Here is a 17,530-nt window from a genome sequence, read left to right on the forward strand (position 1 = left end):
ACGGGCAGGGGAGGACAGTTAGTCTTGACTAGGCAGGCAGAGTGATTAGGGGAGATCAGGCAGGCAGGCAGGTGAGCAGTTAGGAGCCAGCAATCCTGGATTGTGAGAGGGATGTCCGACTGCCGATTTAGGCCCGATCCTACAGGTATATCTATATTAATAAAAGGCAATATGCTAATTAGAGCAGACATCTTCCAGACGTCATTCCAGACAAAACCACGATGGTGGGGGCTGAGGCAGAGGTGGTTAGGGGCGACCAGGCTGGCAGAGAAAGGCTGTTAGGGGTGACCAGGCCAGCAGGAGATAGTAGTTAAGGGTGACCAGGCAGGCAAGCAGAGTGGTTAGCGGCAATCAGGCAGGCAGGCAGGCAGGTGAACAGTTAGGAACCAGCTGTCCCAGATTGTGAGAGGGGTGTCCTGCTGGTTTAGACCTGATTCCTGCAGGATCAAGCCTAACCCAGCAGTCAGACATCCCGAGAAGGGTCCCAGAATAGAGAAGGTGCAGGCCTGGCTAGGGAACCCCCCCCTCCCCATGCATGAATTTCATGCATCTGATCTCTAGTATACATAGGCTAAACTTGCTTAATTAGAACTGCTTTATGATATAGCTAAACTTTTTTCCAGCCCAATGAAGCACCCCAACTTCTCTTTCAGGTAATTGTTAGCAACATAGCAGTAAATATCAACACGAAGCAGATTATTATTGTAGGTCATGCAGGAAGAACAAAGGGTAAAATATTTAACTGCAGCAGTGTTTGACTATATTCTGCTCAGTGAGAAAACCTGAAGTCATTTTTAAGGTTCACCATTTCTTCTCTTCAGTCAGGTCAAGTTTCTAAGCTTTCTAAAACTCCATTTTTCAGCTAATGAAAAGAAAATAGGATTTCAACGAGTCTTCAACCTACCTACTCCAGGACTTCTGTGAGGATCAAATGAGATGAGGCATGGGAAAATGCTTGACAGACATTTGGTTAAAGTGTAAAATGTTTCTACCTGGCTGTAAAGCAAATTGTGTTTCTGGGCTGAAGAAACTCCAAGGAGGCTAGTCGCTAGGGAGAGGAAGCCGGACTTTGCTATGTGACGTCATTACCCGGCGCCCACAGCTACCGTTTCCAAACTGGGCTGGGCTCTGGGCTGCATTTTGCACCATGGGGTCTTGTCAGCATTGACTGCAATTTGGTGGGGTGTCTCTCCCAGCTGGTGGTGGTGCCTGTGTCCCACTTGAGGGAAGCCAAGTATTGCTTTGTGGGCACCAGGTCAGTGGAGCCATTTATTGATAAATGGCCTCTTTCTTAGGAGAGGAAGCCAGGTGTTGTTATGTACATCATTACCTGGCACCCACAGCCACCATTTCCAGGCTGGGCTAGGCTATGGGCCGCATTTGTGCCATGGGATCTCAGCAGCATCAGCTGCAATTTGGTGGGCTGTTGCTCCAGGGTGGTGGCAGGACCTGTGTTCCACTTGGGGGAAGCCCAGTGTTGCTTTGTGGGCACCAGGTCCACATTGCCATTTCTCTGTAAATGGCCAGTGTGCATCACAGCAGCTTCTGCATTGAGCATCTGCCCCCTGTGGTCAGTGCACATCATAGCAATGTTCGGGAGGACACTTAGCATATTAGCATTTTATATATATATAAACTAGAGGCCTGGTGCAAGAAATTCTTGCAAGTGTAGGCCTTTCTTCCTCCAGCTGCTGGCACTGGTTTCCTTCCAGCACCGGGGACCCAGGCTTCCCTCTGGCCGCCGACAGGCATGCGGGACCTGGGCTTCCCTCCAGTCCCAGCTTCGTCCAGAAAGTTGTCTGGAAGAACATCCAGTCTAACTAGCATATTACGTTTTTATTATTGTAGATAGCTTATCACCAGTCATCATCAAGCTCCAACTTAAACATACTTTAAGTATGTGGATTTGGAATCTAAATGTTATAAAATTTTAAGTTTCTATAACTTGAAGTAGGAGGGCACAGTGTAGGTTGAATACACATTATTTATTTTCTATAATAAAATTATAGAAATTTATCTTTTTAACACATGAATAGCATTTTGAAAAGTTATTTCAAGGAATAGGTTATTGGAGATTGTTTCTATTTAGAGTAGTAAATAGATAAGAAAAGAGTTAAAAGGCATATGACCACTGATTTTGGTTTTGTAAGCATATAAATTACCTTGCTCTTCTGATTTTAGTTTCTTCTCTTGCAAGCTTTTAAATATAATAAAGTCTAAAGTTTATTTTTCTAAGGGAAATTGAGCTCTAGTTGATGGTTTGATATGCTTTTGTGCATACACTCAGATGTTTTTAGTAAATTTAGATCATGTTCTGCAAAATTATATCATTTGTTATAAGATGTTTTCTACATTAATCAGATACTATTAAAAGTAAATAATTTTATTGGAAACACATCATCATTCAGTGGAAATGTTTATAATTTTGGAAACAAGATAAGTATGATTAAAAAGAACACTATTATTTAACATTCAACTATAGGTACTAATTGGTACAGTTAGAGAAGTGGTGGATTTACATTTATGTTTGTGTTTGTATTAAAATGTCTCTTGAAGGTTGTACAAATAGCAGTGACTATTTGTGGGGGAGGAGAGGAAACAATGTATAGGGATCAATAGTGGGAGAGGAACTCTTAATTGTATATCTTTTATGTGTCTTTTTTTTATTTGTGCCAAATTAATATTTCCTATTAAAATTAAATAAAATAGCCCTGGCCAGATAACTCAGTTAGTTGGAGCATTGCCTCTAAACCGAAAAGTTGAGGGTTCATACAGGGAGCAGGCAACCAATTGATGTTCCTCTCTCTTTCTCTCTTTCTCTCTCTCTCCCTCCCTTCCTCCCTCCTCCCTTCCTCTCTAAAATCAATAAACATCCTTGCATGAGGATTTAAAAAGTAAATAAAGTAATTTAATTATATAAGTATATTATATCTTATTTGTTAAGTTTAAATTAGACCAGCGTTTTTCAACCGCTGTTCCGCGGCACACTAGTGTGCCGCGAGATGTTGCCTGGTGTGCCGTAGGTGCAGACAAGACAAAAATTTTATAATTTTTCACTATTTTGTTTACTTAATATTTCATAATAAAGTAATTATAAAATACTTTCTTTGTGTTTATTTGATTCCTATTCAAGAGAATTACTTTATATATAGTCAATATAGGCACAGAGTTAAATTTTTTAACATTTTCTAATGGTGGTGTGCCTCGTGATTTTTTTCATGAAACAAGTGTGCCTTTGCCCAAAAAAGGTTGAAAAACACTGAATTAGACTATATCACCTTTGTTTTATGTCTATGTATTGTGCCATTGAACAGATAGTTTCAACAGTTGTACATTGGTCTTTAAAATTCAATGCAAATTCACAAAATAGCATGTTTTTGTTTTTAGGTTAGTGTCCCAAAAATGAAACATAAGCCAACCAGACAACAGAAGAAAGTAGCAAAAGGCTATTCATCTCCAGAACCTGATATCCAGGACTCATCTGGAAGTGAGGGTAAAAATATTTATTGCAGATTATTCACTATAGGAATCTGGTTTTTTTAAAGGATATCATCTATATTCGATAGATGAAAATTTTTAAAATATTAATTTAAGAAAATTTAAAAGTTTTGGTGGGGGCAGGAATGGTGTGCCAAAAAATATTTTTTAAGCCCTATTTTAGATTATAGATAAATTTTAAGACTAGGCCACAGGTAAAGGCATGGGGTATGGAAAAAGGGGGAAGCATGCAAGTCAAGAACCACACTGTAGTGTTGCTCTTATGCCTGGTTAAGCTTCTGAAAAATTGTTGATGGCCTCCTGGATTCAATTCAGGAAGCATTTTTGAGCTTTGAACTTAGTTCCATGCTTTAAAAAGCTTTTCATTCTCTGAATAAATTGTTGTAATCATAGAAGTAAAAATATAGCTATACTAAAATTATGGGCTAAATTAACTAGTGTGCCTTGTTCAAATCAGATGTGTAAACTGTGTGGTACTACACAGAGATATAATCAAGAAAGGATTTAACACTATGAGAACAGTTTTTTTTAAAGGCATACTCTTTAAGCTCACACTACACTGGGGAGCTCATTTTTATAGAGCAACACTTGAGGTGAATAAATGATAAATGCCAGGAAAGTAGTAGAAGAAAAATAGTTAAGAGTTGAAAGGTAGCTGAATTCATTTTGGGGAAATGTTCTTAGAGGAACTCTGATGAATTTATAATGAATTAAATCTAAGCTTGAGAAATGCAGGCAGGGAACAAGCTACTGGAGTAAGGAGGAATAGACTGAATAAAGGTTTAAAAGCAGGAGTTGCATGGTACCCATGTGCTAGAGGGAGTGTTTGATAAACTGTTTTTCCCATTTTAGAGAAAAGGAAACTAAGATACAGATTAATCTGCCCAAGGACAATATCATCCCATAAGACATCATATATCTTATATAAGCAGATATTTTAACTCCTTAATTTACTCTCTTCTCTTATCCCTCCACTATATTACCTATAATGTATCATCTGTCATTTATTGAGTACTTAACGTGTGCCAAGCTGGATATTAAACACACCTTACTACTATGAAATTTGGGTGTTAATTATACCTGTTTTACAAATAAGAAAGCTAGAAAGAGGTTAAGATCTGAACAAAAATGGAAAGGAATAGATACATTAGGGTAATTAGGAAAAAAAAAAAACACACACACACACACAAAACACCAGTATAGTTTGCTGGTTGATAATAAGTGTATTGAAGTATCAAAACCAATTGAAAAAGTTTGAAGTTTGGGTGACTAGGGGAATAAAGATAACATTAATAACCAATATAAAATTGAAAAGGGGACTCAAAAAGCTGACTTCCTCAAATGTGGGCAAATGGGCAAGAGACAGAAGAGCATAATACCTTCCCAAGTTAATATATGTATTTATTAAGCTATTTTTTGTCTATTTTAATTAGTTAAAAAATAAAACTGATACTATCCAAATCTTAACTATTTTGTGGTTCCTTTAAATATATCTGTAGTGTTCTAGTTTTGGAATAATATGATTTAAAACTTCAAAAATGCAGAGTATTTGTATTATTAATGTTACTTAAACCATAAAATGGTGCCTGGGAAAATTTTTATTACATGAGAATCATTAAGCTAAAATATAGATCGCTAAAATCATTAAGCTAAAGTATAGTGATTAAATATGTTCACTATTTTCACCATGTTTATTCTAAATATCCTTTTAGCTCAACTAGTAAAACCAAGTACAAGAAGAAAGAAAGGGATAGACTTGGGAGACATTCAGAGTTCCATTGAATCCATAAAACAAGCACAGGAAGAAATTAAAAGGTAACTTATTCTGACTAGGTATTCTTTTGAGTCCAGAGGAGTAATTAGGAATTCGGTTACAATATAAATTTCTTCCCTCATGAAGTTATTGTGGAATTCCACTAATGTTTAAAACGTAAATATTAAGGTACTACGTGATCTTAGAAGTGGAAGCCCACTATATATTTATAATTTGACAATTACACTGTATAACACAATTATACATTAATGTGAAATTACTAGTTCAGCTACTGTGAGTACAGATATTGGGAGGGTGGGGGATGAAATGCTTACAAAGTGGCTTATACTAAATTTGAGTTTATAAAAAAAGAATCCTGTTACATAGGAAATCATATGCAAACTTTACATTTTTAATATCATTACTAAACTAAACTAGAGCCTAGGCTTCTGTCACCTGATGACTGAAATGCATGAAAATCTTTCAGCGCTAAAATATTGGGGGAAATGTTGAGGTTGCTTTTTTCTCATCTTTGAGGGTGAAATTGGAATCTCTTGATCTTATTGCTGTAGCATAATAAGAATGCAGCTGACCTGGATGTGGAAGTGGGAGGTTTCTGAGAGAGGCCATTAACAAAGGCTTCTGCAGTCTCCTTTGTTCATGGCTAATATTTAATTGCAATGCACCAGTTGAAATATGAAGGAGCCACTACCCTGAAACCTTCATGTGCCCCACTGGCAGTCCCAGACCTTTTCCCCCACACACACCTCCCCAGATCCAGCAACTAAAAGTCATTAACACCTCACTTACACAGGTTCCTTGGAGGGGAAAGGACACTTACACTGCTCCTTGCTAAAGCTTGCATGAGTTCAGATCGATTCTGTCCCGTTGCTGTATCAGATGTTAAATTTTTTTAATACTAGCCAACCTGCTTTTGTATATTCAGTCCTTAGCACTAGATGTTCTGGAAGATTTTTTCAAAGATATTTCCTCTTTTCATCATGATCTTATAACTCATATTTAGTTGCTATTTTCATCCACAGCCTCATCTCCTGCCATTCCCCTACACCAAGCATGTCAAACTCAAAGACTAACATGGGCCAAATAAGGTTTAAGTTTATGTGGGTCGCAGAAAATCAAAAGCTTCAATTTTTATCGAAGTGTATGTTTATTTTGATAGAGACATGCTGAATATAAGGGCTGAAACAAATGAGTAATTGTTAGCATAAAATAATAGAACATTTTAATAAAAATTAGTATTTTTTTCTTGAACATTAACTTACCAAACACCGAATAACTGCACAAATTAATAAGCGTAACACAAATAAACCTATTTTTCTTGTCCTCCAAAAGCGAAATATTTCCTGTTGCGCACACCAAACATGTCAGTCCAAGACTAATGACGTGGCCATCAGCTGCTAAAATATTCGCTGCTAGTATTAGTGGAGAGAAATGGTGCGCCTGCGGATAAGGCGCGTAAGGGAAATGAATGCAACACAATTATAGTGATCAGTCATTAGTGAACGTTGTAGTTGATTTTTAATAATTAGGACAGGATATTGTAAAAATTAAGTTACTAAATTTTTATTAAAACGTTTCTTACATACCATTATATTGTCTGGGCCGCAAAAACATTCCTTGTGGGCAGTGAGTTTGACATGCTTGCCCTACACCTATCCCATGCTTAAGTCCTATGAAACTCCTCACATCTTCAGAATATACTCTTCTCTAGCATCTTTGTATCTTTGCCCACACTGAACCCACTTCTTAGATGGCCCTTCCTCCCACCCTGCCCATCAAAAAAATCCCTGTTTATCCTTCAGAATATAACTTTTTGTAACATGGCTCATCATTACCTTCCCCTGTAGAGTTCTTAAGCCCTCCACTCAGCTTGTTTAGCCTCTATACATATTCCTTCTGAGCACTTACTACACTACAGGTATTTTTGTATGTGTCTGTTCACCCTTACTGGACCATGAGCTCCAGAGCAGGGAGTCTGTCTTCTGCATCTTGGTATCACTGACCCTAACATAACGTGCTCACGTTTTCTAATTTAATTATGTTTATAAATTGAGTCTACTTGTTTGTTTTGCCTCCTTTTCTTTCTCTGTAATAGTAAGACACTTTAATAGAAGAAGTCAGAAAAAGCAAAGGTCTTCACTAATCAGCTCTTCCTAGTCAGAAGCAGTTAGGGTGACATGAGGCTATTTTTAAACTCACTTCATAACTAAATTAACATTTTATTTTTATTTGCATATGAAATGTCCATAGAGTATTCTCTAAGTTATGAACGTCATGGAATCTGTTACATTATATTTTCCTGGATAATTTAGGATTTTTCTTCAATTCCACCTCTGTCTTCCGAAAGTAAAGATAAAGAACTTTAGTGAGCCAACTAAGCAAAATTTTTGTATTAAAGCCACTATAATAACAGAGAAGGTGATATATTTCTACATCATCAAACTAATAATTATGTTTGATACACAGCATTAAGTATATATTTGGTATAATGTGGAATATAGATTTAGACAAGACTTATTAATAGCTCCACATAGCATAATTAGCTCCTTGTTCAGGCAGCAGTGATTGAGATAGTTACTTTTGTTACAGTAATTAAGTGCTCTGTGGGTATATATGAAATTATGAATTCTGTGCTAAAATTTTTCACAAATAATTTTAAAATTTAATGTTGCTTATTTTTGTAGAAATATTACGGCTCTTCGAAATCATTTAGTTTCAAGCGCACCTACCACGGATTATTTTTTGCAACAAAAAGACTACTTCATCATTTTCCTCCTGATTTTTCTTCAAGTTGTAATAAACTTCATGTTTAAATAGCTCTTTACAGTGAATCAGTGAACTGGAATGATCAGATTCGGCCTGGGATCAATGTTCAAGTTGGTTTGATTTTATTAATACATCACTATATTTCGAAACAAAACCTTAGAGATAAATGCAGAGGTGTTGATCTTTCATACCTTTATCCTTAACCTGAAACAATAGCTATTCTGTTTGGTTATTAAAGTGAGCTATGTGTTACGTGCCAGAACATTTCTAGCTTTTGTGAGAATGTGTCTACATGTGAGTATAATAAATCCACATGTATACACAACTGTGTCTTATGTATACCTGATAGTAAGTAGTCTTTGTATTCTATAATATGTTCTGAGATATAGCACTAATGGTCATAACAAAAATATTATCAATATTATAAATAAATGTGTAGTAACTTTTCTTCATAACAGGCACAAACTTTTATCAATAAGGAATTAAAAAATAGAAAATGATGGAATAATAAACATATTATAATAATAGTTCAATACACTCTAGTGTTTAAAAAAATCATTTCCCAAAAAAAATAAGTAAATAAATCATTTTCCAAGCACCCAGCTCAATTGTCTTCTTAGGTAAAGCAAGAAAAAGAGTGGTCAAAATTGATATATTGAGAGATATGACGTGGCAACTTGCTTTTTTTTTTAAGTTTACACAAGATTTTTTTTTTTTTTTTTTGACCCTTGAATTTAATATTTATAGATAAAGGTACAAATGTATACAGGTGTATATCAATATAAAAATGATATACAGCTACTTGGATCTGTTCATTGTATCTTTCTTATATCTGTATAATACTACAGCACTTGCTGATAAAAGTGTGGACAAAGCACTTGCTGATAAAAGTGTGGACAAAATTGGTTGCTGTCCTTTTTTCTTATTTTTGTTTTTGTAAGTCAATCTATAATATAGGCCAAATTCTAGAGATGTTTATATGGCAGCAAATTTCAGCCTTTTTCATCTTATGGCACCCATAAACCAATTACTAAAATACTGCAGCACACCAAAAAATATATATATATTTTGCTGATCTGACAAAAAGATAAAAATTTGATTCATTTACACTGAATAGCTGTTGTATTGGCTATTGCCATTTTTTATTTGAAGGAAAAAGAGGTCAGTGCCCCTGACTAAATAGTCAGATATTGCATATTTTAAAAATTCTTGCAGAAAAAAAAATCTGTGGCACACCAGTGTGCCTGCCACAGCACACGGGTTGAAAATTGTAATTATAAGGCATATAAAATGTTTGTTTTTTTTCATTTTGAAGAACTTACTTTAGCTTTCATTTACTCTAGTGTGCTCAGTGAATAAATAGGAGAAATTACAACCAACATTTTACTTCAAAAGCCAAATAAAGGAAAGATGCTTTGTGTGGTGGCATTTATGTGCACAATAAAATTGGTTTCTTTAAAGTGTGCAATAAGTTGAGCATCTAAGAAGAGCATTAAGTTCTGAAGTTTAATTTTTTATTCTCCTTGGTTCTTAGTAACTTCATTCTGCTACAAAACCATAATTCTTTAGGATTTCTTTTGTTCAGGCTCAGACTAATTTTTCCTACTTTTTAGATCCATATTTTTATGTTTTTTACATAAATGTAGTCCTCAAAAGCAATTTTTACAAATATAAGTTAAGCTTAGGAACATGTTCTAAGACATATCTTAGAAACCTAAAAATATCAATTTTGAAAATAAAGGCAGAATAATTGCTCTGGCTACATTTGCCTTTGACTAAGAAGAGACTGGTAGACACTAGTAAAATTACAATCAGCTGTTTAATGCCTGATAAATATAAAATCAAAGGATGATTGCTAAATTATGAAAATTGAAAATGATAAAGAACCTGCTTCCCCCTCTCTCCCAACCATTATAGCTATCTTAAATATTCTAAGGTTTTATGAAGAGCCATTTCCTGTGTATTTTTGGCAAAACAATGTATGTGCATGTGAAACATTGTTTAAATTGATTAAAACAAATAAGATGTATCTATACCTAGTATCGATATAAGTATAGGTATAATGTGACTACACTAGAACAAGTGTAGGGTTTTGTTTGTATTTCATTCTTGTCAATACAATTTTTGTACTCTGTTACCAATGTTATGCTCAACTGCCTATTCACTGATATATATTTTGTAAATATTGTACAATTTGATCTTTTTTATGGTTTAAATTAGTATTAATTTATATTACATATAACTTAATTGGCTGATCACAATGTCATTTCATCATTAAACCCTGAAAATTTAAATTTTTTGTTGATAACCCCCTTTTGGGGTTTTAGTTTTATCTGCTTGTGGGTTATTTACACTTGGTCTAAATAGTGTTTACTTGTATAGGTATCTTCTAAGACTGGAAATGTAGTTATTTTCTTTACTTTTTTATTTTCCTTTAGGGCAGATGTTAATGGGTTCTGATTACCCAACGAGTTAAAAACTATTTCATGAGAAAGCAGGGTTACTTATGACTGTTCCTTATACACTAAAAGCATATATCTAATCCAAAGGTCTTCTTATGCTTTTAGTTGTATGAGTTCCTTTCTGTAAACTGAACATAAAACTCAGGAATTGGTGGCTTAGTTTTAGATCAATGCTTACACCAGGTTTAGTACGTGAATCTTTTAAAACACAAAATTAACTTTGTAGTTAGCCATATATGTTATTGACTTTGAATGTTCTCTACCTGGAATTACTCTTCCTTCACACATGGATTCATAAAAATTGTGATTTACAGTTCTCAGTTGTCTGAGAACTTTATAATGATTTCTAGGATTTAAGATCTTATGTCCTGTTTATTTTCATTTGATCAAAAACTGTATTTTTTCACAATTTTTGAAAATTTAGGAAATAATTGACATGTGCATTTCTATTTTAGTTGTTAAATGTATTATGCTTTCAGTTATTCACCATTTAATGAGGGGTAACTGGCCCAGGAAAAGACAATAAACAGGGCATGTGAAATAAGTAAGTTTCAGCAATAGATATTTACTGTATTTCACGTCAGAACTTTTTGTATCATTTATAAAGTGTAAACTTTGTCACCATTCCATTGAAAAAGTTGGCCTTGTAAAATACAACTCTCATTTAGTAGTATCACGCTTTTGTGCCTTTGAGAAAATACTTTTACTCATTTTGTGTTACAGCACTATATAATAAGATTCAAAGTGTTTATAGGCTTAAGTGTCATAAAGGGTCATTTCTCTTTGTCATCTTATTTCCTTTTATATAGCTAAGTATATTTCAATGGTAACGCTGTACTTTTATAAGGGTTTGTTTATTTACCTATTTCAAATATATTCTTCACTCTCAGACATCATTGAAGTAGACTTGTGAGATTATTCCGAGTATTGTAAGCAGTGCCTTTCTGATGGAATTCACACTGTTTTGGGTGTCAACTTGTGCCATAAATACACAAAATTCTGTGAAAGGCAGTTTTAACTTTTTGAAGACTATCTTAGTCAAATATTTAAGAAAATAAATGTATAAAATTCCGTTTTTCCAGTGTTTAGCATTTCTAGTGAGCAGTGAATATATTTTGGGGGTTTGTTTGACATAAGTTGATAATGACATTACTGTTGAGCCAAATATGATGCTGTAAATTATTTTGAATTATGCTAAATGTACAGAACTAAAATATTAAAATTAGCATTTATACCAAATTTTCCAATTTGAACCGATGGTGGGAGATGACCCCACAAAAATCACTAAGTTTACATTTCAACTTCTGATTACATGGAAAAGGAGATTCTTTAAAAATATATAATCTGCCACTATTATGTAATTGGGTTTCATTTTGTTTACCTATTGTGTGAATTTAGTATATTTAATTTTCTTTTTGTTACTCTTAATATAGTTTGTTTTGTTACAGTTTTTATTTGAAGATGGACTATTAAAATTGTATAGGACCAGTATCTCCTTAATATGATTCACATAATTAGAAGAGCCACAAGAACCCCGTGACAAAATGAATGTGAATATACTTTCTAGAAAATTTTATCTTTCTGTATTTATCATGTAAAATTATTTTGGTATTATAATATTGAAATTTATTTAAAGAAAAATGCCACAAGACATTTGAACTGATGAGCCACAGAATGTCAGTTGAAAATTTTTTCACTTTTTAGCATGCTAAATATACACCTAAGTTAAATATTTTGATTGATGGCCACTTATAAATTCATACTACCACTGGTCAGTTTGTATAATAGAATAAAAGTATGTTACCTGCAGTGTAAGTAGAGCACACTGTCAAATTCTTTTCTTTGAGGTGCATTGAAAATGTACAGATAGTCATAGGCTACTGTTTTGTAATGTATTACATTTCTAATCTATTATTCCTAACCTATTATGTGTGCAGAGAAAGAATTGAATTTTTCTAATGATCTGTAAAATCATGCTAACTTCTACAAGTAGGCATTCTAAATAAAATTTTAAAAAAGCAAATTGTGATCATATGACTTTGAATATAACACATTAAACTACTTAGTCCTAATTTTTTCATTTAAAAAAAAAAAAATTGATGGGTGTAGTTGTAAAGGATGGTGTAGGGTTGGAAGGGATTTAACAGAATCCCTAATGCTTGCTTTACTTGATACTTTATATTCATTTCTCTTTGAATACTCATAATAACTTTAAGGTGTAAGTGGAAGTTAACCCAATTTTAATAGAGGAAGAATCTGAGGCTCAGAGAAGTTAAATGATTCCAAAAGCTTCATAGTGTAAGGGTGATAACAAGCACAAGTTTGGATCCAAGTCTGACTGCAGCATCCATTCCTTTTCCACCACTTTTAAATGTTTGGAATAATCCTCTGCTCCAATCTTTATTGAGTAATGTAACTCCTTTGTGATGGGTAGAACCAGAAAAAACACACACACCTTACTGTTAAGCATACACACAAATCCCACATGAAAAAGTTTTTCCTCTCAAATCACGTATATGTCTATAATGACATCAGGTAAGTTCCAAGAAATGACTCTTCCCTTGGTTTTCCTCATCCTCTTGCCCTCCCTTTCCTGCTCTCTTCTCGGGGTCCAGTGGCTTCTGGCTAATAGTCCGTTGTTTTATTCTTATTAATTGGGGATAGAGAGGGAAGGGCTTATAGAACATGGGAATAAGGAGCAAGGAAAACAGCCCCTCACTGTTCAACCTCAATGAAAAAATCTACAAGATACTTTTCTTACTAATATTGGCCGCACTCTGGGATGTCCAGTGTTATGCTATTATCCTAGTCGATTCTTCTGCGCCTTACAGAATATCCATTTCTTGTAGAGAGAGGAGGCCCATACAGGTGACATGTCACAGGAATTTGGTGGGTCAGCTATTAAGACTGCTGAGTGCTTAGAATGTGCTGGGCGCTTTGTAAACACTGTCACCCTCCTCAAAACCTTGAGATCTTTCATTTACATACCTATTATCTCCATTTGTTTAAATCTGGAGAGATTTTGGAGGCAGAAATAGTTACTTGCTGGCAGATAAATGGCAAAGCAAATCCCAGATCTATTATAAATCTTAAAAGCCCATGCTCTTGACCACTTCATCCGAGTGTTTTAATATGTAAAACAATGTTCCTTCTGCCTTACACTAGGTTTTTCTTTCCTGCCGTTGGATTGTACCCGGTAGATGTTAGAGCACTGTTTCTAAAGCAGACTAACCGCTGTGGCCACGTATGCACGTCACCTCCGCCAAAGTTGAAGAAAATTATGGCGGCTGGCACTCCGCAGTGATGCCTGGGCCCAGGAGATGCGGCCAAGCGCCCTGTGAAAAGCAGAAAGCCTGCAGCGTGTGACCCTACCCAGGCCCCCGCCATCTATGCTGCACCCCAAGTGGCTTTCGTGAATGCAGAGTAGCAGCTGATGGGCGAGGGTTCAAGGCAGAGGTTTTGCTGCGAAACGACGAGAAGCTTTGAACTAGCCGGGTTAGCCCCGCCGCGTCCGTTCCCTCCTTCCCGGGGGCTCCGCGACCGCGCCGACGGCGGGGGGCGGCGGTGAACCGCCTGGACGGGACTCCACCCGGCGACCGGGGAGGGTCCGCGGTGCTGGGCAGGAGCCACCGGAAGTCTCGGCTTCCGGTCTCCGCGCACTCCCGGTCTCCGCGCACTCCCGGTCCGCCGCGCAGCCTGTCGGATGAGTGGGCGGAAGAGCAGTCTCCTCGCCCAACCAGGAAGCCGAGCTGCCCCGGTTTCCGGCGTCCTCCCCGCCCTTTCCGCTTCCTGTCGTGCCCCGCTCCGCCCCCTCCGGGCTGCGCTGGGCTTCTGCCAGCAGTCGGACCGCGACCCGCGGGGCCATGGCTGCGGAAGGGGCTGTGAAGGCGGCGCTGCAGGTCGCGCAGGCGCTGGAAACCATCGTGAGCGGCTGCGTGGGGCCCGAGGGCCGGCAGGTCCTGTGCACGAAGCCCACCGGCGAGGTGCTGCTCAGCAGGGACGGAGGCCGCCTCCTGGCGGCGCTTCACCTAGAGCATCCCCTGGCCAGGTACCCGCGTCCCACAGGCCAGCACTGAGCGTCCTCTGACCATCACCCAGGCCACTCCCCGACTCAGTGCCCTGAGGCTGTGCTGCGGGGGAAATGGCACTGGGTGAGACCACTGTGTGCTCAGGGCGAGAACCCTGCCCAGCGAACACTATGCTGGACACCAACTTCTAATAAATTTTTTGATTTTTTACAGAGAGGACAGGAGAGGGATAGAGAGCTAGAAACAACAATGAGAGAGAAACATTGATCAGGTGCCTCCTGCACATCCCCTACTGGGGATGTGCCCACAACCAATGTACATGCCCTTGACCGGAATTGAACCTGGGACCTTTCAGACCCCAGGCTGACGTGCTCTATCCACTGAGCCAAACTGGTTAGGGCCAAATCTTACCAACTCTTAACATTTCTCACTCCTCCCCACCACAGCCAACCCTAGAATCTAGGACTAGAACCAGTAACGTGGAAAAGGAAAAACTAAAGCTAAGGACATATTAAAGGGACAGCATTCTCATTTCATGCTTACAGCCATGAAAACATGGTTTCAACTTGATCTAGATGTAGGAAGGCAGCCCACTGGAAATCTGAGTTGCGTTATTTCTTTTCTTGTACAGGGTGATGGTGGCTTGTGTTTCCAGTCATCTAAGAAAAACAGGAGACGGTGCTAAGACATTTATTATCTTTCTTTGCCATTTGCTCAGAGGACTTGAAGCAGTCACAGACAAAGAAAAAGATTCCTTGATTTCCAAAAATATTCAGACTCATGGAAGGTATTGGAAAACGTGTTGTCGGTGGAAATTTATTTCCCAAGCTCTTCTAACATTTCAGACACAGATATTAGACTACGTTGTGGACCGATATTTGAGTAAACACTTTTTGTCCGTCTTTTCTTCACCCACTAAAGAGAGAACCCTGTGCAGGAGCTCTTTCAAGTTGCTCTTAGAAGCGTACTTTGGTGGAAGAGTGGGGAGAAATAATCACAGCTTTATTTCACAGTTGATGTGTGACTACTTTTTCAAGTGTATGGCTTGTGAAGGTGGGTTTGAAGAATCGTTTGAGTTAGTGGATGACTGTTTTGGAGAGCTGAGCGTAGGTGTCACTGGCCTTCCTGTTTCAGATTCCAGGATCCTGGCGGGGCTTGTGCTTCACAGAGACTTTTCTGTGTACCGTCCAGCAGGTGGTGACATAAGAACAGCGTTGGTGACAGAAACCATCCAGCCTCTCTTTTCAACTTCTGGGTCAGAGTTCATCCTAAATTCAGAGGCACAGTTTCAGACATCTCAGCTTTGGATTATGGAAAGGACAAAGGCAATAATGAAAGGTTTACAGAATCACAATGTAAAGTTGCTCCTATCTAGTGTGAAACAACCAGACTTGGTTATTTATTATGCAGAGTTGAATGGCGTATCCGTGGTGGAGTGTTTATCATCTGAAGAAATTTCTCTTATCCAGAGGATCGCGGGACTTTCTCCCTTGGTACTGCCACAAGCCTCTTCACAGTATGAAATCTCGAGCACTGCTTTGGTGAAATTTTGTAAGCCCCTTGTCCTTAGATCCAAAAGGTATGTTCATCTGGGCTTGATGAGCACGTGTTCGTTTATACCGCACTGCATAGTTCTGTGTGGGCCCGTGCAGGGTCTTGTTGAACAACACGAGGCTGCTTTGCATGGAGCATTTAAAATGCTCCGGCAGTTATTTAGAGACCTTGATCTGAGTTACCTGACACAAACCAGTGACCAAAATTATGTACCAAGTCCTCTTATTTATAAGAATAGGGAAAGTAATCAGTTACCAGATACTGTTAATGGTTCCATACAAAGGCCACATCAGGACCCCGTTGAAAAGAACGAGGGTGAACTGGCAAACACTCACACATATTTAAAAGTATATTCAAATTCGGTAGTTCCAAGTGTAGAATTAGAAACACATATTTTTCGTTCGACACCAAAAGTGACACCAGCGGGTACACAACAGACGGATGAAGCACTGAGATGTTTATCTGCAAACAAAACCAGGATAATGGATGACCATGATTTGTTTATTGATGGTGATCCCACTACTGAGTCAACAGCAGAAAACACTAGGATAGAAGCTTCTTATGAAAATGTATCGATCCCAAAAATGGGTGGGAAGGGAAGGATGTTGCCAGTGAGATGTAAGTCATCGGAGCTGGGTACTTCCCGGAGCTGCTGTTTCTCATCTATATCGGCAGGTTGTGTCTTGCCAGTGGGTGGTCATTTTGAGATCTTGTTACATTACTATCTTCTCAACTATGTCAAGAAATGCCAGCAATCTGAAGCAACCATGGTAGGTACGATAATAGCTAATGCACTTTTAGGCATTCCCAAAATCCTGTATAAATCTAAGAGAGGAAATCAGAGCTTTCCACAAGTATATGTAAGAGCCCTCCACGCACTGCAGACCGACCAACCCATGGGAGGCAATCAGACAGGTTTGGAATCGGTATCCGGTAAATACCAGTTACTAACTTCAGTTCTACAGTGTTTGGCAAAAATTGTAACCATTGATTTGGTAATCGGTATTAAGAGACAGCCTCAGGAAGTATATGATCAAGAGTCAGAAGAAGAGCTATGAAGTTGGAAAGTCTTTATTAAACAGTTATAATCTAACTCAAGCCATAAAGTAAAGCAGGCATATGACTATTGATTCTCAAGTCAGTTCAGTCTAGGTAGGAAAACAGCATAATTTAAAAAGTCTTTAGAGGAAGTACACCAAGAGGCAAGCAGACATTCAGACACAAATATTAGATTGTTACGGAACAATTGTGAGACAAAGCCTCCTGGCTGAGGGAAGCTAAGATCTGACTAAGTGTGTTCCTTCCCCCCTCCACTCACACACACACAGACACCTCCTAATGTCTCTGTGTCAGTCTGTTCGGGGGAGGGAGTTTCATTAGAGCGCCTTTTCACACTCCATCTCTGTTCCCTCGTCTGTCTGTATTTAGTTCATAGAATCATTAAATCT

At 37.7% G+C, this 17,530-nt stretch overlaps 2 protein-coding genes across 8 annotated transcripts in view; both read left to right on the top strand.

Annotated features, from left to right (window-relative positions):
- The window catches only part of OSBPL8 (oxysterol binding protein like 8), a 142,407-nt gene extending 129,884 nt beyond the window's left edge, over positions 1 to 12,523 (top strand). For all 7 annotated transcript variants that reach the window (XM_084876284.1, XM_084876288.1, XM_084876283.1 and 4 more), the window contains 3 exons: positions 3,388 to 3,493; positions 5,211 to 5,313; positions 7,957 to 12,523. In XM_084876284.1, coding sequence (XP_084732410.1) covers positions 3,388 to 3,493; positions 5,211 to 5,313; positions 7,957 to 8,089 — 342 coding nt within the window. In that variant the 3' untranslated portion in view covers positions 8,090 to 12,523. The remainder of the gene's footprint in view (positions 1 to 3,387; positions 3,494 to 5,210; positions 5,314 to 7,956) is intronic.
- Positions 12,524 to 14,319: 1,796 nt separating this feature from the next.
- On the top strand, positions 14,320 to 17,323 carry BBS10 (Bardet-Biedl syndrome 10). Its single transcript, XM_084876291.1, has 2 exons — positions 14,320 to 14,548; positions 15,160 to 17,323. Exons 1-2 carry the CDS (start codon positions 14,364 to 14,366, stop codon positions 17,138 to 17,140), a joined length of 2,166 nt encoding a protein of 721 aa, XP_084732417.1. The 5' UTR covers positions 14,320 to 14,363; the 3' UTR covers positions 17,141 to 17,323.
- Positions 17,324 to 17,530: the final 207 nt, after the last annotated feature.

This window comes from Pipistrellus hanaki (assembly GCF_964339955.1).
Source record: "Pipistrellus hanaki genome assembly, chromosome: 3".
Lineage (NCBI taxonomy): Eukaryota > Metazoa > Chordata > Mammalia > Chiroptera > Vespertilionidae > Pipistrellus > Pipistrellus hanaki.

Bases quoted from the DNA above. Each gene is read 5' to 3' on its own strand.
- BBS10 (XM_084876291.1), top strand. From the start codon at position 14,364: ATGGCTGCGGAAGGGGCTGTGAAGGCGGCGCTGCAGGTCGCGCAGGCG. The intron at 14,549-15,159 runs GTACCCGCGTCC...TTTCTTGTACAG, and splicing joins CTAGAGCATCCCCTGGCCAG to GGTGATGGTGGCTTGTGTTT.